General features: G+C 47.7%; 1 protein-coding gene across 1 annotated transcript in view; it reads left to right on the forward strand.

Annotated features, from left to right (window-relative positions):
* The first annotated feature begins 857 nt into the window (after window positions 1-857).
* The window catches only part of CCDC69 (coiled-coil domain containing 69), a 50,539-nt gene continuing 29,233 nt past the window's right edge, over window positions 858-22,163 (forward strand). The window contains exon 1 of the mRNA XM_032250156.1: window positions 858-1,075. Within this exon, the coding sequence (XP_032106047.1) occupies window positions 1,028-1,075 (48 nt within the window). The 5' untranslated portion in view covers window positions 858-1,027. The remainder of the gene's footprint in view (window positions 1,076-22,163) is intronic.

The raw sequence follows: 22,163 nt of genomic DNA on the forward strand, positions 1-22,163 counted from the left end.
GGGAGGCTGAGGCAAGAGAATCACTTGAATCCGGGAGGCGGAGGTTGCAGTGAGCCCAGATTGTTTCACTGCACTCTAGCCTGGGCAACAGAGTGAGACTCTGTCTCTAAATAAATAAATAAACTAACTAAACTTAGTATTATTATTTATTTGTAGGCAACTGAGTCAAAACTTAGGTTCTGGAGTTAGAATTGTATTCTGTGCAGTGGCTCATTCCTGTAATCCCAATGCTTTTTTTGGTAGCCAGGGCGGGAGGATTGCTTGAGAACAGGAGTTCAAAATCAGGCTGGAAAAAATAAAAGAAATTAGCTGGGTGTGGTGGTGTGCGTCTGTAGTCCCAGCTACTCAGGAGGCTGAGCTGGGAGGCTGGTTTGAGCCTAGGCGTTTGAGGCTGCAGTGAGTTACTATCTTGCCAAAAAATAAATAAATAAATAAATAAATAAAGGAACTGGATTCTATCTGGGCTGTGGTAACTTACTAGCTATGTGACTTTAGACAAATCATTTTGCATCTCTGAGCACCATTTCCTCACCTGTAAAACGGAGGAAGTAATACCTTTGTTGCACGGATAGGGCAAGAAATAGAAATAAAATGTATAAAACAACTGGGACTAAACAGCCCTCGATGAAGGATAGCTGTTATGTTTATCGAACAATTAATTACTCCCCGCCCCCGGGCCCTTTCTTAGCTGAGGGTTCGAAAAAGCATCTGTTGCTCCTTAAGGTTCCCCCCCCCCATCCCCGCCCCCGGCCCTGACCGGAGCTTCCTATCATTTGGAAAGATTCTGGTCACCTGCCTCTGGTGGCGGCGCCACTGGCCCTGCGGGCTACGCGGAGGCCCCGCTCTTCGGGTATTTACGGCGCTCGGCCGCCCCAGCTCAGGCTCAAGTCTGCGCTTCCAGGTTCAGTTTCAGGGTCTCGCCGGCAGCCCCAGCCGGCGGGAGCGGAGCAAAGGGCGGGGCCCGGACTGCAGGCTCCTCTGGGGGGCCCGGACTTGGGGAGCGGCGTCTGGGAGCCCCCGGAGGAGGATGGGCTGCAGACACAGCAGGCTGAGCAACTGCAAAACCCCCAAAAAGGTAAAGGGCGCGGGCGGAGAAGTTTGCTTTCAGAGGAGAGGGGAGTGCGGAACCGCTCCGCCGCAGGGCACTCGGCGCCCCGGGCTCCCTCTGGTCGGCCTGGGGTACCGGACGGAGGACCTAGAGAGGCCGGCTCCGAGACGGGGAGGCTCTGCTGGGAGGCGCTCTTTACCCCGGCCCGAGCCGCACCAAGCAGCCGAGTTTACAAACACGGCACCCGCGCCAGGGAACGGCAGCTAATTTCCGCTGCCTCGGTGGGGAGATGTCGAGCGTCTGTGGCAGGTGCCCTCTGCCTACGGTCTGCGGCTGCTCGCTGTGTGGTCATGGACAAGTGACTTGACCTCTCTGGGCCTTTGGCTTCCTCCCCCCAGGTCAGAGGCTGATAATCTCATGGCTGCTCGCAGAGTGTTCTACCGACTGGTAGTATCGGCATCACTGGGAACCTGTTAGAAATGCAGAATCTCAGGCTCTGGCCCAATCCTGCCAAGACCGAAGCTGCGTTTTAGCAATATGCCCAGGTGATGACGCTTTAAAGTTTGAGGCGCTGGTCTTATTAAGGCTTTTGCAGGCCCCGGAGCTACTGAGTGTGGGCTGCCCTTGGGGTAGCTGGGAGGGGCGAAAGAGGGAGGCGATCTACTGCATTCTGCGGCCCTCTCCTCCTTTCCTGTCCTTCCCCCAAGGGGCCTTGGAGCTGGGTTAGGGCCCAGGGGACTCTACTCAGGTTTCTTGCGGTGAGACCAGCTGCCCCTTGGGGGCTGACGAGCCCAGAAGGTCAGAGCCTGGAGCTAGAAGGACAGCCTCCTCAGGGGACACTGAGACAGAGGGGAAGGAGGATCCTCAAGTTCTGGCCCTTTTTCCTACCACTGCCTGCCCCTAGCCAGGTGGGACTAGATGATCCCATTAACTTTATGATCATTTTCCCTTGAGACCCTGACGGGCTCCAAACTATGACAATATTTAATAGTTTTGCAATGAACTTCAGTCCTCCCTCGGCTCTTGCTTTGCTTGTGCCCTGAGTACAGGTTTTTCTGCCTAACTACTGTCCTAGCCTGGAGGGTTCTACTCCTTGCTCTGTCTGAAGTACATTACCTCCCAGTTTTCCTTGCTCTCCTTTCAATACCGGATTGAAAATCGTCACCAACCCCTGACCTAGACACCCTCATGTCTTTCCTCATTCCAACAGGGAAACTGAGGCTTGGCGCTATCAGTAGAAGAAAGGGGCTGGCTGACAGGGATGACAAGATGGAGATACCTGAGCCTGGGCTGAGACTTGTAACTGAGCAAGTGGTAGGCGGACAGTAGTCCTAGGTGTAAGTCCTGGTAGTGCCACAAACATACTAGGTGACCCCAAGCAAGCCTTTGTGGCTCCCTGGGTCGCAATTTCTCCCTATATGGGGAGTGGTGAGGAAGATGATCCCTAAGAGTCTCAGAGTCTGTATTCTCTGCACCTGTGTCAACCTTGTAGCTTGCAAAGTGGACCAAGGGTGAATTCCATCTACCCAGAGGTGGAGGAAATGGGGAGGAGCCTGACCCTTCCACAAGCTGGAAGAGGAGGTCACAAGAAGCACAGCTCCTTTGGCTCCTGCTCCTTCCAAGAGACTTACCAGCTGTCCCCGCCTGTCCCTGGCACAGCCAAAGTTCTGAAGGGCAAGTAAAGCTGGCACAGCATTTCTGAGTTGGAAAGAGCCTTGGGTACCACCTAGGCTGATGCACCCACTATACGGATAGGAGGTTAAGGCCTAGAAGAGGGAAGGGGCATGACTGAGATCACAGAGCAACACGGAGCAGAACCCAGGTGTCTAGTGCCCTAGCCCGGTGCTCTCTGTCTCCACCCCCTCCCACTGTGCTTCCAGTGGCTTCTTGATGACTACAAACAAGACCCTTTAGCATAAAAGGTTTTACTCTTGTTGCCTCAGAACAGCCTGGCATGCCTTCTTGGCCCCAGCCATGCCAGGCCCCTGCCCCTATATGGCAAGATTTATGGACTGGTTTTGTTTAATGCTCCCATCCCTCTAGGCTGTGCACCTGCCCAATTTCTCACCCAGGTGCGAACCCCTTGGAAGGCATGAGCTCCCAAGTTCATCTTCAACAGGCTATTGGCCCCCTGGGAGAGAGGAGGACTCCAGGGATGGGATGAACAACAATGAGCTCAGGCCACAGAAGGGTTAGGTTCTGAGAATCATGACTCACCCTGCATGTTTGCAGAATGCTTTCACATCCTGCCCAGCCTCACAGAAGCCCTGGAAGCAAGGCTGAGCTGTGGAATCTTTCCCACTTTACCAGTGAGGAAACTGAGGCTCAGTGGCGAGTGATGGGTCTAAAGTCACAACGCCAGTTGGTAGCAAAGCTGTGCAGTTGAGCCTGGCTTTCTGCACTCCCCATCTGGTGCTCATTGCTTTATGCAGACCGTGGAGCAGGTGCTAAGTAGATATTTGAGTGAATGAGGGACAAATAAGAGCCGTGCCAGGGGTGGCCCAGAGAGCAGCAGGAGCATCACATCCAGCCTTGAGAGATGCAGGAAGGGTTTTTGGATGGAGGGTGATTTGGAAGGTATGGCAAGAGTTGCCCGCTCATGGCCAAGGCTCAGCAAAAGCTGAGCCACTGTAAGCACAGTGTGAGGGTGTTCTTTGTGGAGAATGGAGGTGGCAGGCAGCAAGGAATGAGGCTGGTGCTTTTAGCAAGGACTATCCTGGCTAGGGACAGGAGCTTAATCATGAGGCCTTCTCAAGGTCCCTCCAGGTTCAAGGATCTGAGGATCTGCTGAGTTCTGTGGTCTATGGTGCCTGTTGGGTTTGGCTGACTAGCTGCTCTAGACCACCCTGAGAGGCCTGGCCTGGGCCTAGGTCACTGCCTTATTGGAACAAGTTGAAATGCTGGGAATGAATGAATAGGGTTCCTGGCAGTCTGGGGGTAGGCGCTGAGGAAATGTCTGGATCATGTGGTCCTTCCTAAACCTTTATTCTCCCTAAAAACCATGGCTAATGCAGTCATATCCCCCAGGAAGACTCAGGAGAAGGCCAGGCAGAGTGGGTAGGGGTCAAGTAAACAAGCCTTCCGGGGGCTTGCCAGACATGGGGGTAAGGAGGGGCCTTCCTATCCCCAGCAGGTTACCAGCCTCCCTTGGGCAATAAGGTAGGGGGGGCAGGAGGCACCTTGTGGCCAACCCCCTTTGTGTGACACTGAAGAGCGCCAGGCATGATGTCTCAACTCTCCAGTCCCAAAGGCTGTGGCTATGGGTCCATAATTCCAAGCAGGGCCTCTGAGAAGGGGCTTAGCACTGTGCCAAGTACCTGGGCCTCAGGTGACAGGTACTTGGTGGATCAGTCATTCAGCAGCCCTCCATGAGCACGTCCATGTAGCAAGCCAGGTGATAGAAATGAATGATATGGAAGAGGCTGGTGCAGGCATGGGTAATTCTGAAATCAACCAGTAGACACCAAGGGCACGGACTTTAAAACTCAGTTCACGTATCTGTTTATTAACTTGGCAAACATTTGTGTGTCGACCACACTGGGCTCTGGGCTGGTGCTGCTTCAGTTCTGATTACATGAAAGATCTGTTAAGTGACCTTAAAAGAGGCTTGGCTTCTACATGCCTCAGTTTCCTCATCTATAAGATAGGTGCGCTATTAGCTCCTATGCCATAGGGTTGTTCTAAAGATTAGATGAGGCCACCTGTAATCCCAGCACTTTGGGAGGCTGAGTTGGGCGGATCACCTGAGGTCGGGAATTCAAGACCAGCCTGACCAACATGGAGAAACCCTGTCTCTACTAAAAATACAAAATTAGCTGGGCATGGTGGCACATACCTGTAATCCCAGCTACTCAGGAGGCTGAGGCAGGATAATTGCTTGTACATGGTAGGCGGAGGTTGCAATGAGCTGAGATTGCGCCATTGCACTTTAACCCCGCGCAACAAGAGCATAACTCCATCTCAAAAAAAAAAAAAAAAAAAAAGATAGATGAAAGACTACATGTGACAGAGCCCCTGATACCCTGACTAGCGGGAAGGATGCCTTTGAAAGAGGCCTTTGAAAGAAACTTAATGTTATGCTTTAAGGACATCACTGCCTAGATTGTACCCAAGAAAAGTACCCTGGGATGTGGGAGGTAAGGAACGTTACTGTCCTTGGAAGGCTGACGTGTGCAGGGCGGGGAGGATGCAGCCTAGAGTCTGGCCTCTCCCTTCAAATCTCTGAAGTCTTGTCAAGGGGCACAGAAGGCAGCTTTGTTCTCTGTTGTTCCAGAAGGCAGCACTGTGGCCAGTGGGGGGTGGCTAAAGTGAGCCAGATTTCTACTTCTCATGAGGAAGAAGCGGCCAAAAAGGCCTCAAAGGTAGTGAGTTCCCCATCATTGGAGGGGTACAAGCAGGGGTCAGGTGGCATTTTGACAAGAATATTAGAGGGGACACAAGCCTATGACCAGCAAATATTTGCAATTCCATTCAAAAAAAGGAATTAGTCTGATTATTATGTTTCTAGTCAAAATTTCAAAATTTGGGAAAGAATAAGAAATTTTAAAATCTTTTAATCTCACAGTTAAGAGATAGCCACTGTGTACATTTCAGTGGTGTTCGTTATACCGTTTTTTACTATGTATATTATAGATGTGAGCATGACTATCTGTATAAAGCTAAGAATATGTTTTATATGGCTATATTCCAGTTACTTAGTATTCTTCCGGGGGCATTTTCCTATGTTAAGTAGTCCATGGAAACATGGACGTTTTAGTGGCTACTGAATGTCCCATGGCTGTTCCGTGGCTTAATCAGTTTGGACACATGGTTCTTTATAGTCTACACTCCTACCCTGGTAATCAATGAACATCCTTGTGTTTTCCTCCTACCTGAGGCCAGCGTGACTTTGGACTTAGAGGGGGTCAAGGAAGGTCCCTTAGAGAGACGGCATCTCTCTAAGTTGGGCTTTGAAGGTGGGTGGGGGTTAGGCAGTTGTGGGGCCAGTGGGTTATGCAGGAGGGCATCCTAGGCAGAAGGAATACGGGAGCAGCCCTTAAGACCTGGTCAGGAGGAGTGGGCAAATCTGATCTTCTAGGTCAGTTAGTAAGGGCAGGACAGTCAGGGAGCATGAAGGAAAGCTGCCTCTGCAGCCCTCAGTCCCCAGCCCCAACCATCATGGGGATGTTGGCGTGTACAGGGTCTCCGGCTGGTGATTTTGCCCAACCTAAAAGCGAGTGCCCCACCAATCTTCCGAGCTAAAGCCAGAACAGGTTTTCATCCACGAGGCACTCTGGAAGACCTGTGAGATTAAATACCAGATTTTTATGTTTGACAACCTAGAACACATTAGAACAATGCCTAAAAACCTCTGCCTTTGAGATACAACCTTTGGTGATATATTTTCTGCACAGGTACATATTTTTAATTCTTTTCCTTTATTGAATTCATGGATGGCTAATATAGGTCCCCTGAGAACGCGATGAATTCCCAGATACCTAAGGACTCCCATTTTTGCTTCAGTTGGGTGTTAGGTTTGGGGTTTATGCTTCATGTCAGCACTGTGCTTCTTTTTTTGTCATAAAAGGGCAGAAAATATCAAATTTTAAGTTAATTGTACAGAAGCAAACTGGTACATATATCAAGATGGTGAAACTCTGGGTTGGAGGGGTTGCCCCCTGACATCTAGGGTGTGTAGATCAGCCAGTGGACAACAGCCTGAGACCTGCCTGGAAAAAGAGCTCTAAGCGGTCTCAGTATGAAATTCATATTAAAAAAATAAACTTGAAGAGTGTAAGGGACCCTCCTAATGAAAGGAAGAGTCTCTCAGATGCTCCTAGTCCTGGTTCTGACGCCTCAGGGTATGCTTGGGCTTCTGTCTGCAAGGCTGGCACCCTGTCCTCTGCATCCTCCACCCTCAGCACTGCGAGCTGTCCCCAGTGACCAGGGGAGAGAGCCAGGCTGGGAGCCCCACTGCAGCAGGACTGGCAGTGGGGAGGGACCTCCTACTGCCCCACTTTGGCAGAGAGAAGGAGCGAGAGAAGATCCATCCATCTTGAGCAGATCTAAATCCATCCATTACCTGAAGACAAGCCATCCTATTTGTCTTGCCAGGTGAATCTTAATCCCTAAAAATAGTTTATCTCGTGTCACCTTATTTTCAAATCTGAACCTTCCAGAACATCTAGGCCAAACACTGAACAATTCCTAAAACAGCCATCCACATCCATGCTTTCCCCCCAAGACAAGTGATATGCAGTCTGACCTACTTCCAGTTTTCCTCCTCTCTCCGCAATGGAGTTCTTTTTCACTGAGTGTGCAATGACCTTTGTGGCCTTCCCGGCCATTTTCCACTGCCCCATGCAACCCTGCCCCTGCCTCTTCCTTAAGGAGATGGCCTGGACATCAGAAAAGCTGTTACCTTTACCGGGTTCAGTAGCGTCCCCTCCTGCATGTATGTTCACCCAGAACCTATAAATGTGACGTTATTTGAAATAGGGTCTTTGCAGGGACAATCAAGTTAAAATGAGGTCACACTGGATGGGCCTAATCCAGTGATTATGTCCCAACAAGAAGAGGGACATTTGGACATAGACATACAGGGAGAACAGTGGAGAGTGGAATGATGCATCTTCTAAGCTAGAGAGCCAAGGATTGCCGGCCCCCACCAGGAGCTGGGAGAGAGGAAGGGAAGAGATCCTCCCTCAGAGCCTCCAGAAGAACCAGCTCAGCTGACACCTCAAATTTGGACTTCTAACTTTCAGAACTGTGAGAGAATAAATTTCTGTTTTTTTCCCCTACCACATGTGTGGTAATTTGTTACAGCAGCTTTAGGAAACTTTTTTTTTTTTTTTGAGATGGAGTTTCGCTCTTGTTGCCCAGGCTGGACAATCTTGGCTCACCGCAACCTCTGCCTCTTAGGTTCAAGCAATTCTCCTGCCTCAGTCTCCCGAGTAGCTGAGATTACAGGCATGTGCCACCATGCCCGGCTAATTTTGTAGTTTTAGTAGAGACGGGGTTTCTCCACATTGGTCAGGCTGGTCTTCAACTCCTGACCTCAAGTGATCCGCCTGCCTCAGCCTCCCAAAATGCTGGGATTACAGGCGTGAGCCACCGCTCCCAGACAGCTTTAGGAAACTTTCATATCACAAGGTTAATTGTTCCTTACTCACCCTCTTACCCCCTATTCCCATCTTGCCAGCAATCAAAAAGGACAGCAAGAACCCAGTGCCTCCCCTTTGGATGGCAGCAGAGGAGGCAGCACTGTAAACAGGGAGTGCTTGGGCAGGGCCTATTGCTTTTGGATACCAGCAGCTGCATCTGTAGAGGAAAGAGCACTGAACTGGGAGTCAAGAATAGGGCCTACTTCTTTATATTTTTCATTGATATATAATGTTTTACCTATTTATTAGGTACGTGCGATATTTTGTTACGTGCATAGACTGTGTAATGATCAAGTCGGGGTATCTGGAGTTTCCATCATCTCGAGTATTTATCAGTTCTATGTGTTGGGAACATTTCAAGTCCTCTCTTCTAGCTATTTTGAAATATACAGTACATGGTTGCTATGGAACATTAGCATGTCGTCCTTCCATCTGGCTGTATGTTTGTATCCTTTGACTAGCCTCTCTTCATTCCCTCCACCTGCCACACACATCCTTCCCAACCTCTGCTATTCATCATTCTAAGAATGGGACCCACTTCTGCCTCTTTTGCTAACTATTCTCCTCCCCAGCCTTGATTTCTCCATCTGTACCATGACTCCATTGGAGGCTTTCAAGTTCCAAGAGAGGTATTGTTTTTCTTGTTGTTGTTAATTTCTTTGTATACAAGTAATTCTTGAATGCATTATTGCTTTAAAAATCCTAATAATTAGGCCGGGCGTGGTGGCTCAAGCCTGTAATCCCAGCACTTTGGGAGGCCGAGGCGGGTGGATCACGAGGTCAAGAGATCGAGACCATCCTGGTCAACATGGTGAAACCCCGTCTCTACTAAAAATACAAAAAATTAGCTGGGCATGGTGGCACGTGTCTGTAATCCCAGCTACTCAGGAGGCTGAGGCAGGAGAATTGCCTGAACCCAGGAGGCGGAGGTTGCGGTGAGCCGAGATCACGCCATTGCACTCCAGCCTGGGTAACAAGAGTGAAATTCTGTCTCAAAAAAAAAAAAAAAATCCTAATAATTTAGGTAAAATAGAAGCTACGGTAATTTTAGTCCATTCTCCGGAGATGACAGCTGTTATCAGTTTGTGCTTTTCTAGGTACTTTTTCCTGTGCATTTTTTTTTTAAATCAATAAAAATAGTTGGCCCAGCACAGTGGCTCATGCCAGCACTTTGGGAGGCCGAGTGGGCAGATCACCTGAGGTCAGGAGTTCAAAACCAGCCTGGTCAACATGGTGAAACCCTGTCTCTACTAAAAATACAAAACTTAGCTGGATGTGGTGGTACATGCCTGTAATCCCAGCTACTGGGGAGGCTGAGGCAAGAGGATCACTTGAACCTGGCAAGCAGAGGCTGCAGTGAGCCAGGAACATGCCACTGCTCTCTAGCATGGACAACAGAGTGAGACTCTATCTCAAAAGAAAAAAAAAAAAAGTTTAGTTTGGATATTGGTATTCTACCAAATGGCTTTCCATCTTTGTAAATAAAGGTCTACTTCACTCTCTTCAACATATGAATGATGTGACATGGTATTATGTCCCTGAGTGTATCCAGCCAGTCCCCAGTTTACAGGTTTCCCTGCTGCCAATGGTCCTGCCCTGAGCATCCTGTGCATCCTCCTCACCCTCACTAATAAGTACTTCTTTGTGCTTGCAGTGCCACCGTCGGATTGGGAGCATGCTGCATCCAGCTTGGGAGGTGGCTGAGCTCTGTCATCCTCTGCTTTCAGGCAATTCTGCTCTCTGTTTTTCAACTACCCTTACATTGGCTGCTGAAGAACAGGCAATGGTGTGAAGGGCTCCAGGTTTTCACCCACACCTCCTGAGCAAGGGCCCACGACCAGAGCTGACAGCTGAGTGTGTCAAACTGGCACTGCCCTGCCCAGAGCAAACAAGCAGGACAGGATCGATAGAAGATGAGATAGCAAGATGACCTCACTCTGCCCCTTCTTCCCCATCCACAGCATGTCAAAACCAGAGGGCTCTTACGTATCCCATTGCATAACTCCATGCCATGCAGAAGAGGAAATAGAAGCACGGAAAAGGAAGGGTGCCTACCCGAGGTCACACAGCAAGCAGATGGCAAGCTAGGACCTTGCCTCTGGACTCTCCATTTGCCATTGGACTGGGAGACAGGTATCTGGGTGCTCAGCCTGTCTCTTCCCCGCCCCCCACCCAGCCACCGACACCATTTTCTGTCCAGCTTCTTCAGGGTCCTACCTGCCAGGCTGACCCAAATGCTAGAAAGAATGTCTAGTGCTTTTGCCAGCTCCAGGCCCTCTGAGGCCATCAGAACTAGCAGACACCGTGGGAGGCTGATATGGGACAAGAAAAGGGGAGCTATAGGAAGAAAGAAAATGAACGAGGTGTATTAGAAAGGCTTTCTCTAGGCCTCAGCGTCACCGTCTGCAGTGAGGCCTTGCACTCAAGACCTTTCTGACGCTTGTCTGCCGTGGTGTGGCTCAGCAGGTGCAGGGGTGTTTAAGAAGGAAGTGGTCCTTTCCTCCCCTGAGACACCTCATCCATCAGTCGGTCAGAGAGGAGCAGTGGAGACCACATCCGCCCCCGCCTTGTGTGCTCTGGGTGTCCTGCAGGTGTTCAGAGTATAGGCTGTGTCCCTGGTGCAGCTGAGTCGTGCAGCCTGGTACCTCTAACTTTAAGTTGGTTGCGTAGTCACAGAGGACTGTCCTCCAGCCAGTGAGAAAATGTTGACCACACACCATACAATATGAAGAGGATGAATTAAATCTTTAATATCCCTGGCGGAGTTTGATTTTCAGTGAAATCAAATTCAGGCATTACTTTGGCAGAATATCTCTGCCCATCTTAGAGATGGGGAGGCTGAGGCCTGTATTTATGGTGTTCTTCCCTCTGAGCTTCTGTAATTCGGGTGTGAACACTAACGTTTCTCAACAGCCCTGAAGGTTTAGGCCCTGCCCTTCCTCCCTGAAAGCCCTGGAGTGGGGCCCCTTGGGCCTCCACCTCCACCCCAACCTCCTTCCTGCCTCTTCCCGCAGCCAATGGGCTCTGACTGTGGTTGCTTAGATCCCGAAACTAGCGGTGCTGGGCCAGACACCGGAAAGGCAGCTCTGACATTGAGGAGGGTGTGACCGGAGCCCTTTGAGACTCAGAATCACCTCTCCCCTACAGGCTCAGCTACTCAGATAAAGCTGGCCCTGGCATCAGAGGGATGGAAAGGACTACAGCCTCGGCTGTGAGTCTGGATTCTCCCCAGGGCTGTGCTTCCCTGCCTTGCAGCCTCTGACAAGTTATCTGCCCACCCATCTCTGGGCCTCAGCTTTTCTTTCTTTCCTTTTTTTTTTTTTTAAATATTTTATTGTACTTTAGGTTCTGGGGTACAAGTACAGATCATGCAGGATTGTTGCATAGGTACATACATGGCAATGAATGTAGTTTGCTGCCTCCATTCCCCCGTCAACTATACCTGGCATTTCTCCCCATGTTATCCCTCCCCAACCTCCCTACCCCGCACTGTCCCTCTGCTAGTCCCCCCGAACGGACCCCAGTGTGTGATGCTCCCCTCCCTGTGTCCGTGTGTTCTCATTGTTCAACACCCACCTATGAGTGAGAACATTCAATGTTTGATTTTCTGTTCTTATGTCAGGTTGCTGAGAATGATGGTTTCCAGATTCATCCATGTCCCTACAAAGGACAGGAACTCATCATTTTTTATGGCTGCCTAGCATTCCATGGTGTATATGTGCCACATTTTCCCTGTCCAGCCTACCATCGATGGGCATTTGGATTGGTTCCAGGTCTTTGCTATTGAAAACGGTGCCGCAATGAACATACGTGTGCATGTGTCTTTATAATACAATGATTTATAATCCTTTGGATACATACCCAGTAATGGGATTGCTGGGTCAAATGGAATTTCTATTTCTAGGTGCTTGAGGAATCACTGCACTGTCTTCCACAATGGTTGAACTAATTTACACTCCCACCAACAGTGTAAAAGTGTTCCTATTTCTCCACATCCTCTCCAGCATCGGTTGTCTCCAGATTTTTTAATGATCGCCATTCTAACTGGCATGAGATGGTATCTCAATGTAGTTTTGATTTGCATTTCTCTAATGACCAGTGATGATGAGCATTTTTTTATATGTTTTTTGGCTTCATAGATATCTTCTTTTGAAAAGTGTCTGTTCATGTCCTTCACCCACTTTTGAATGGGTTTGCTTTTTTCTTGTAAATCCATTTTAGTTCTTTGTAAATTCTGGTTATAAGTCCTTTGTCAGATGGGTAGATTGCAAAAATGTTTTCCCATTCTGTTTGTTGCTGATTTACTCTAATGATTGTTTCTTTTGCTGTGCAAAAGCTCTGGCATTCAATTAGATCCCATTTGTCTGTTTTGGCTTTTGTTGCCAATGCTTTTGGTGTTTTAGTCATGAAGTCCTTGCCTATGCCTATGTCCTCAATGGTTTTGCCTAGGTTTTCTTCTAGGGTTTTTATGGTGTTAGGTCTTATGTTTAAGTCTTTAATCTATCTGGAGTTAATTTTAGTGTAAGGTGTCAGAAAGGGGTCCAGTTTCTGCTTTCTGCACACTGCTAGCCAGTTTCCCCAACACTGTTTATTAAACAGGGAATCCTTTCTCCATTGCTTGTTTTTGTGAGGTTTGTCAAAGATCAGATGGTTGTACATGTGTGGCATTGCCTCTGAGGCCTCTGCTCTGTTCCATTGGTCTTTATCTCTGTTTTGGTACCAGTACCATGCTGTTCTGATTACTGTAGCCTGGTAGTATAGTTTGAAGTCAGGTAGTGTGATGCCTCCAGCTTCGTTCTTTTTGCTTAGTATTGTCTTGGCTATGTGGGCTCTCTTTTGGATCCATAAGAAGTTTAAGGTGTTTTTTTTCCAGTTCTGTGAAGAGGGTCATAGGTAGCTTGATGGGGATAGTGTTGAATCTATAAATTACTTTGAGCAGTATGGCCATTTTCACAATATTGATTCTTCCTAACCATGAGCATGGAATGTTTTTCCATCTGTTTGTGTCCTCTCTTATTTCGCTGAGCAGTGGTTCATAGTTCTCCTTGAAGAGGTCCTTTACATCCTTTGTTAGTTGTATTCCTAGGTATTTTATTCTCTTTGTAGCAATCGTGAATGGGAGTTTGCTCTTGGTTTTACTCCCTTTTAGTCTGTTGTTGCTATATAGGAATGCTTGTCGTTTCTGCACATTGTTTTTCTATCCAAACCAGGAAGAAGTTGAAACCTTGAATAGACAAATAACAAGGGCTGAAGTTGAGGCAGCAATGAATAGCCTACCAACCAAAAAAAGTCCAGGTTCAGATGGGTTCACAGCCGAATTCTACCAGACATACAAAGAGGAGCTGGTATCACTCCTTCTGAAACTATTCCAAACAATACAAAAAGAGGAAATCCTTCCCAAATCATTTTATGAAACCAACATCATCCTGATACCAAAACCCAGCAGAGACTCAATAAAAAAAAGAAAACTTCGGGCCAATATCCATGATGAACATAGATGCAAAAATCTTCATATCGGTAAACTGATTACAACAGCACATCAGAAAAACTTATCCATCACGCTCAAATAGGCTTCATTCCAGGGATGCAAGGCTGATTCAACATACACAGGTCTATAAACGTAATCCACCGCGTAAACAGAACCAAAGACAAAAACCACAATTATCTCAATAGATGCAGAGAAGGTCTTCGACAAAAATTAAAAAGCTCTTTATGCTAAAAACACTCAATAAACTAGGTATTGATGGAACATGTCTCAAAATAATAAAAGCTATTTACGACAAACCCACAGCCAATATCATACTGAATGGGCAAAAACTGGAAGCATTCTCTTTGATATCTGGCACTGGACAAGGATGCCCTCTCTCACTACTCCTATTCAATATAGTATTGGAAGCTCTAGCCAGAGCAATCAGGCAAGAAAAAGTAATAAAAGGTATTCAATTAGGAAAGGAGGAAGTCAAATTGTCTCTATTTACAGATGACATGATTGTATATTTAGAAGACCCCATCGTCTCAGCCCAAAATCTCCTTAAACTGATAAGCAACTTCAGCAAAGTGTCAGGGGCCTCAGCTTTTCTGTCTGGAAAAAGGAGGTGGGGATTGGAATCAGCTGCCTCCTGGGGTCCTTCCAACCCTGTTCTGGGTCCCCATAAGCCTTTCTCAGCCAGGATAGGTGTGATAGAACTGCATGCCCAAAGGAAGCCAGGCCTGTGATTTATGGGACATGGAGGAGCTGGGTGAACTCTTAGGGGATCTTCTTTAATTACTAAATTCTCTAAGTTAAGCAGGAACAATGAGGACACAAAGCACTTAATCAGAAATATACAAGCCTTGAAGGCTGAAAAACAGAATGTAGTGATGGTTCCAAAAGAGGGGCTAGGTCAGGTGTTTGAGGGAGGCTGAACCTCCCTCAGGGCTACACTTGCCTTCCATCCTACTAGGATTCCCAAGGTAGGGAATAGTTGCTTCTGCCTAATTCACTCTTGCCTGGTGAGGTTCAGAATTTGAGGGAAGTCTAGGAGTCTATCACAAAGGCTTGAGTATGTGGCTACAGCCATTCACTCCAAAATGCTGCTCCCTGAATAGCATTCAACAGAGCTCCCTGAGGTTCCATTAATGCTGGCGGTCTTTATGTGCCACCTGTAATAGAAAAATTCTTTATGCTTACCAGAGACCTTCACTTGCCGAACATCAGTGATGCTTTTTAGAATTATAGACTGTTGAGTTCAGGGTTCTCAAAGATCACTCAGTCCAATCAACAACGTGAAGTTTGACTCTCCAACCTCTTTTTGCATGCCACCAGTGATGGAGTGCTTACTTCCACCACCCTGCCCCACCCTCTAATAAGGCAGCCTACCTATTTTTGATGGTTCTGACATTTTTCTTCATACTGAACTGAAACTTCTTGAACTTCCTTGTGCTTGGCCACAGTCCTGTCCTCCAAGGCTGTAGATGACACACCAGTAGCTTCTACCCATGACAGTAGTGTTGAGATTTGAAGACAGTGGTCAGGTCTTCTTGCCTCTTCTCAAGGCTGACCAACTCTTGTTCTGTTAACAGCCCCTCCTATAATTTGGTTCTACGTCTCCTCCTACATCCTGTGGGTTTCTTTGGGACATCTTCCAGTTTGTCAGTTTACCCTCTAAAATGTGAGCATACTCTATAGCATGTCACCAGACCCAATCTGAGCTCATATGGCTTCTCCACAGCACGGCTCTGGACACTGTCTTCTTATTTTACCCTGACTGTGTCTGCTTTTGACAGCTGTGTCCTGCTATCTCAGGTTTGCTTCACGTTGAATCTACCTCAGGGCTCTAGTCTGCTTGACAGCAAAGATCTGGACACCAGAGCTGTAAGTGTCACCTGGGTAGAGGGGCTCTATTTCCAGCCTTCTTAGGAGAAGGGCTGCCCTGGAGCTCAGGAGGACTGAAGAGAGCATCTGGTCCAGCCCTGACCCTTCACAGATGAGAAGGGACATGACTTGCCTGAAGTCACACATTAAAGCTGGAATGGAGTTTCCTGGCCTCTCCGCCAGGCCTGGGTTCTCCCAGCATCCTGTGCTGCCGGCAGCCTCCTCTGCAGTTTTCTTGCTCCCAAGTTTCCATTGACTCAGGAAGCTGTCATCCCTCTTCCAGAGTGCAATCCGGATACCCCACCCCAGCCCTATGCTCCCCACCCATCTTTTGGAAGGGAAAATCCTTGTGTCCCCTTCCCAGTTCCTGTCCTCCTCCACTGCAGGTACCCTCTGCTTCATGACCTCTGAGGAGGAAGTGATCAGGGCCCCAACCTGGGGATTTTCCACTTAGTAGCTATTTGTTGAGACCGACCCAGCTCAGGGTCACATGTCCTCAGGCTTTTGCAGGCACTGAGATCACCTGGCTAGATTGCTAAAGGCAGAGATTCCAGCTGGGTGCAGTGGCTCATGCCTGTAATCCCAGTACTTTAGGAGGCTGAGGTGGGTGGACCACTTGAGGTCAGCAGTTCAAGACCTACCTGGCCAACATGGTGAAACTTTGTCTCTACTAAAAATATAAAAATTAGCCAGATGCGGTAACATGTACCTGTAATCCCAGCTACTCTGAATGCTAAGGCAGGAGAATCGCTTGAACCCGGGAGGCAAAAGTCGCAATTGAGCCAAGTTCACACCACTGTACCCCAGCCTGGACGACAGAGCCAGACTCCATCTCCAAAAAAAAAAAAAGAGATGGAGATGCCCAGCACATACTGTAGGTCTAGAATGCAGCCTGGACATCCATGTTAAACAAGCTTTCCAGGTGGCTCTAGACCACATTTCTAAGAAATGCTGTTTGGGGCATGGTAACATACTGAGGCAAGTCCAATGCAGATTTCAAAATCCTCTCCTCAAGCAGCCCCCTTGGCTAGCAGGAGAGACAAACAGCTAACCAGGTACAGGTTAGCTGTTTAATCCCTGAAACATAGTGAAGACAGGAACTGACTCTGCCCTGGGGCAGGTCAGGAGAAAAGCAGAGAAATGGTGTGTGCACTGAGCCTGGGGACCTGAGGTAGACCTGACCATGTGTCACAGTGGGGTGGTCTTGAGCAGCGTAGGATGTCTCAGTCACACAGAGGCCTGTATTGGGGGCAGGCGTGTAATAGGTAGCACTAGGTTATTTTGGTTTGGCTTTGACCTAGCAAATTTCCCAGCATTTTTTTTAAGTGATAATATTCCACATTGGCAAGGTTGCAGTGAAGCTGTTTTTTGTTTTTGTTTTTGTTTTTTTCTGAAACAGTCTTGCTCTGTTGCCCAGACCTGAGTGCCAGGCTGGGGTGCAGTGGCCCAATCTCAGTTCACTGCAAACTTTGCCTTCCAGGTTCAAACAATTCTCATGCCTCAGCCTCCCAAGCTGGGATTAAAGGCATGTGCCACTGTGCCTGGCAATTTTTTTTATTTTTAGTAGAGATGGGGTTTTGTCATGTTAGCCAAGCTGGTCCCAAACTCCTGGCCTCAAAAGATCCTCCCACCTCAGCCTCCTAAAGTCCTGGGATTACCAGTGTGAGCCACTAGACCTAGCTGAAACTGGTCTTCTTGTGTACCATTTGAGGGTGAGTAAATTGGTAGACCCTTCCGATATTAGACATGTAATACTAGATGTGTAAACAATTTTATAAATCAATGTTTTTTTTATTTTTATTTTTTGAGACCGGGTCTCTCTCTGTCACCCAAACCTGAGTGCAGTGGTGTGATCTTGGCTCACCACAACCTCTGTCTCCCAGGCTCAAGTGATTCTCCTGCCTCAGCTTCCCAAGTAGCTGGGATTACAGGTGTGTGCCACTATCGCCCAGTTAAATTTTGTGTTTTTAGTAGAGACGAGGTTTCACCATGTTGGCTAGGCTCGAACTCCTGACCTCAAATGATCCACCTACCTCAACCTCCCAAAGTGCTGGGATTACAGGCGTGAGCTACCACACCTGGCCTAAATAAATATGTTTATTAAAGCATAATCTGCACTTTAAAAAGTAGAAACAATTTAAACACTCAATAGTAAATGACTAAACTCATCCATAGGGATGTTCTGTTGATCATTAAAATTAACATATTTGCAGAATAGTTAATGCTGCATAGTAAACATTCATAACATGCTTGAAAAAGTAAGATATGAGGAAATATATATGATAATCCCAATATTGAATATGTGTATGTAGATGAACAATATATGCTGCCAGGTTATGGGATTCTCTCTAGGTAGCGAGATTTTCTTTTTATATTTTCATGTATTTTCTATACTTTCTACAACAACTGCCTACTACTGCTGTAACTGGAAGAAGATGTTTGTAAGTATTAAGAAATTGGGGCTGGGTACCGTGGCTCACACCTGTAATCCCAACACTTTGGAAGGCCAAGGCAGACAAATCACTTGAGCCTAGGAGTTCAAGACCATCCTGGGCAACATGGTGAAACCCATCTCTACCAAAAATACGAAAATTGGCCAGGTGTGGTAGTGCATGCCTGTAGTCCTCGCTACTTGGGAGACTGAGGCCGGAGAATCACTTGAGCCTGGGAGGTGGAAGTTGCAGTGAGCCCTGATCACACCACTGTCCTCCAGCTGGGATAACAGTGCAAGACTCCATCTCAAAAAAAAAGAAAAGTAAAGAAACAGAAAAAAGAGAAAAGAAATTGGAGTGGGGATAGACTGGGGACAGATGGTGATAGCCTTGATTGCCATTCTGAAGGAGTTATCTTGTTTTGTCAAGAGCTGGGGACTCAAGTACACGGCCATGTACTGCCTGTGGTCCGAAACCTGTTTGTGGAGAAGTGTTCGCCACCATTCTCTGGCGGTTATCTGAAAGAAGGCAGTGTTTCATGAGCTTACGATCTTATTTCAGATGACAAAACCTGAGACCCAGGGGCAGCCTGAGAGGCCTGCCAAAGCAGATCATGTGGGATCTTTGTTCTTGCCATGTTTCTGAAACATGGCAATCATCATGCGGAATATTTGAGCTCTTGGTGTATGCCAGACACCACAGGTGCATCCTTTCATCTCATCCTAAAAGAGCCTCATGAGGAATCCGAGACATGGAGAGGTCATGCAGTCACACAGTGTTGGGTTTAGTATTTGAATCTAGACCTGTGTGATTCTAGAATTCGAAAGTTTTTAACCACTCTGCTCTGTAGTCTCTAATGCCGATTTGAACATTAAGGCACAGTGTAACTGTGTCTTAAACCTCCCTGAGCCTCAGTTTCCTCACCTGTAGTGACCTTTGCCTCACAGTGCTGTTGAGAGGAGCTGAGATGAGAACTGGGAGTTTCAACATGATGGGATCCTCTAGTTAAACCACTAGGCTTCCTCACCCCCATCTCACAGAGGAGGAAACAGAAGCCCAGAGGGTGAAGGGATTTGTCCGAGTTTGTAACAGAGCTGGGACTAGACTCTAGGCCTTCTGGCTCCCATAAAAATATTGTCTGAGTTCATCTAATCAGTCATGGCAACAAGGAAGAGACAACCATTTGTGTTTTTCTCCCTCCTTCCTCCAGCTCAGGGTGGGAGTCTGGCTGCTGTCACTTCCCCAGATTCCAGTGTTGACAGCTTCTCTGACTCATGCCTGGACCAGGCTTTCTCCTCTTTGGTGGAAAGCGAGGACTGAGTCTTCACCAGGGTGGTTAGGGAGCTAAATTGTCAGGTGTGCCCAGCACTCAGCAGATTCAGGGCACGAGGATCTGGGGGAGGCACCGCGCCTCACTCAGTCTGCCAGGATCTTACACATGCCGGGTTCTATGCCCAGCAAGTGGGGGAGAAGCAGACTATTCTAGAAGACTTCCCTTGATACATCTTCTCTCCACAGTGAGAAGTCTGCTTTCTAGAAGTGTTTCAGTGGTTCTTCAGTTTAGGACTTTTTTTGTTTGTTTAGACAGAGTTTTGCTCCTGTTGCCCAGGCTGGAGTGCAGTGGTGTGATCTTAGCTCACTGCAGCCTCCACCTCCCAGGTTCAAATGATTCTCCTGCCTCAGCCTCCCAAGTAGCTGGGATTACAGGTGCCCACCACTGTGCCTGGCTAATTTTTTGTATTTTTAGTAGAGACAGGGTTTCACCATGTTGGCCAGACTGGTCTTGAACTCCTGACCTCGTGATCTGCCTGCCGCGGCCTCCTAAAGTGCTGGGATTACAGGTGTGAGCCACCACACCTGGCCAGTTTAGGATATTTTTAATACATTTTATTCTAGTAATTACCTTTAAAAAATGTTTTTACCATAGTAAAAAGTAAAGTTTGTTTTTTATAGCAATAATTCTTATTGAACATTTTTATAGCCTCTTCATAGTTTGACTTGTGTTTTTGTTTTTGCTTTTGTTTTGAGACAGTCTTGCTTGGCTGCCCAGGCTGGAGTACAGTGGCAGGATCTCAGCTCACTGCAACCTCTGCCTCCCGGGTTCAAGCAATTCTCCTGCCTCAGCCTCCTGAGTAGCTGGGATTACAGTTGTACACCGCCACACCCAGCTAGTTTCTGTATTTTTAGTGGAGAGGGGGTTTTGTCATGTGGGTCAGGCTGGTCTTGAACTCCTGACCACAAATGATCCACTGACCTCAGCCTCCCAGAGTGCCAGGATTACAGGCATGAGCCACTGCACCCAGACCTGATTTGGTTTTTAAAGTGTTTCTTAAAATTGAGTCTAGAACATCTTCTTCCTTCCTTCCTTTTTTCCTTCCTTTCTGCCCATTCCCTTCCTTCCTCCCTCTCTTTCTTTCTCTTCTTTGTAAAAGCATCTTGAAAAACGTACAAAAGGACTTAAATTTTTTTTTTTTTTACCCAAATCCTGGTCCAGTGACCAGTGCCAGGCTTCAATCAACTTTTTGCCTCTCCAGCATGAAATGAGAAAATTATGGTGTGAGCGAGCGTGTAGTGTTGAGGAAGCATGTCAGTTCTCCTTTCCTGGAAGACTGTTCTTAAGCTTTTCCCTATTATATTTTGGAAGAATAAAATGTCCTTTATTTTATAAAATAATGATAATCTACAAATAGTTTTTTTCAGTATCCTTGCTTATCAGCCTATATCAACTCTTCCATTAAAAAATATTACTCATTTGGCCAAGCACAGTGGCTCACACCTGCAATCCCAGCACGTTGGGAGGCCGAAGCGGGTGGATTACCTGAGGTCAGGAGTTTGAGACCAGCCTGGCCAACATGACGAAACCCCATCTCTACTAAGAATACAAAAATTAGCCGGGCGTGGTAGTGCATACCTATAGTCCCAGTCACTCAGGAGGCTGAGAATCGCTTGAACCCAGGCGGCGGAGGTTGCAGTGAGCCAGAACTGTGCATCTGCACCCCAGCCTGGGCAACAGAGCAAGACTCTGCCTCAAAAAAAAATATATATATATTACTCATGTATGAAACCTGGGAGCCACTGACACTGCTTTGTAATGTAGAAAGCCTTTTGTATTAATTATTCCTCTTAGAGGTTTGGGACTTTCAGCCTCACCCAGCAACCTCTGGGGAGGACAGAGGAGCTAGAATGTCAAGTTGATCACCAATGGCCAATAGTTTAATCAATCATGCCTATGTAATGAGGCCTCCATGAAAAAACCCAAGAGGATTGTGTTTGGGGAGCTTCCGCATAGCTGAACACGTGGAGGTTCCCGGATGGTGGTGCCCAGGGATAGCATGGAAGCTCCCGCCCTTTCTCCCATACCTTGTTCTATGCATTTCATCATCTGAATCCTTTGTACTATCCTTTATAATAAATCAATAATTGTAAGTAAGTGCTTCCCCAAGTTCTATGAACCACTCCAGCAAATTAATCAAACCCAAAGAGGAGGTCAAAGAAACCTCAACTTGAAGCCCATCTGTCAAAGTTTCTGGAGGCTCATAGTTGTGACTGTGGGGAAGGAGGGAAGCAGTTTTGGGGACTGAGCCCTCCACCTGTGGGATCTGACCCAGTCTCCCGGTAGATAGTGTCAGAGGTGAATTAGAGGACACCCGGTTGATGTCCACCACAGAACTGATTACTCGCTTGGTGGTGGGGAGAACCCCTCACACACACACAGAAGTCTTCTTCTGTGTGGATGATGATTGTGGTGTGAGAGCAGAGGAGAAAGGGTTTGAGTTTTCTCTAAACAAAATCTCTGAATTGGGAGCTGAGAGGTTTTTAGGGCACCTCAAGGGCATAGCTGGAGTGAGGGTGACAGCAGGCCTGCCAAATCCTAAGAGAAGGAAGAGGTGACCTGGGAGGCCCCCACGGATGGCAGCAGGAGCCAGGCAGCAAGGATCTAAGGATAGGTCAAGCACCATCAAACTCCTCCAAGGGTTTCCCTGACAGGGATGAGAAATCCTGTTCTGGGGCCCCTCCCTCGGGGTAGAGAGCTGCTGCCTAGAGCTGGTGAGGCAGCCTAAATGCACCGGGCATGGGGCCGGGTCTGGTGTGACTGAAGGTCCTGCCTTGCCTTTGGAAGAATCCCGCTGTAGCAGCCATCCTCGCTTTGACCTCCCACCCTCTACCTGCACCTTATTGTTGTCTCA

Source organism: Sapajus apella, unplaced genomic scaffold, assembly GCF_009761245.1.
Source record: "Sapajus apella isolate SASKATOON/1434 unplaced genomic scaffold, GSC_monkey_1.0 scaffold71, whole genome shotgun sequence".
Lineage (NCBI taxonomy): Eukaryota > Metazoa > Chordata > Mammalia > Primates > Cebidae > Sapajus > Sapajus apella.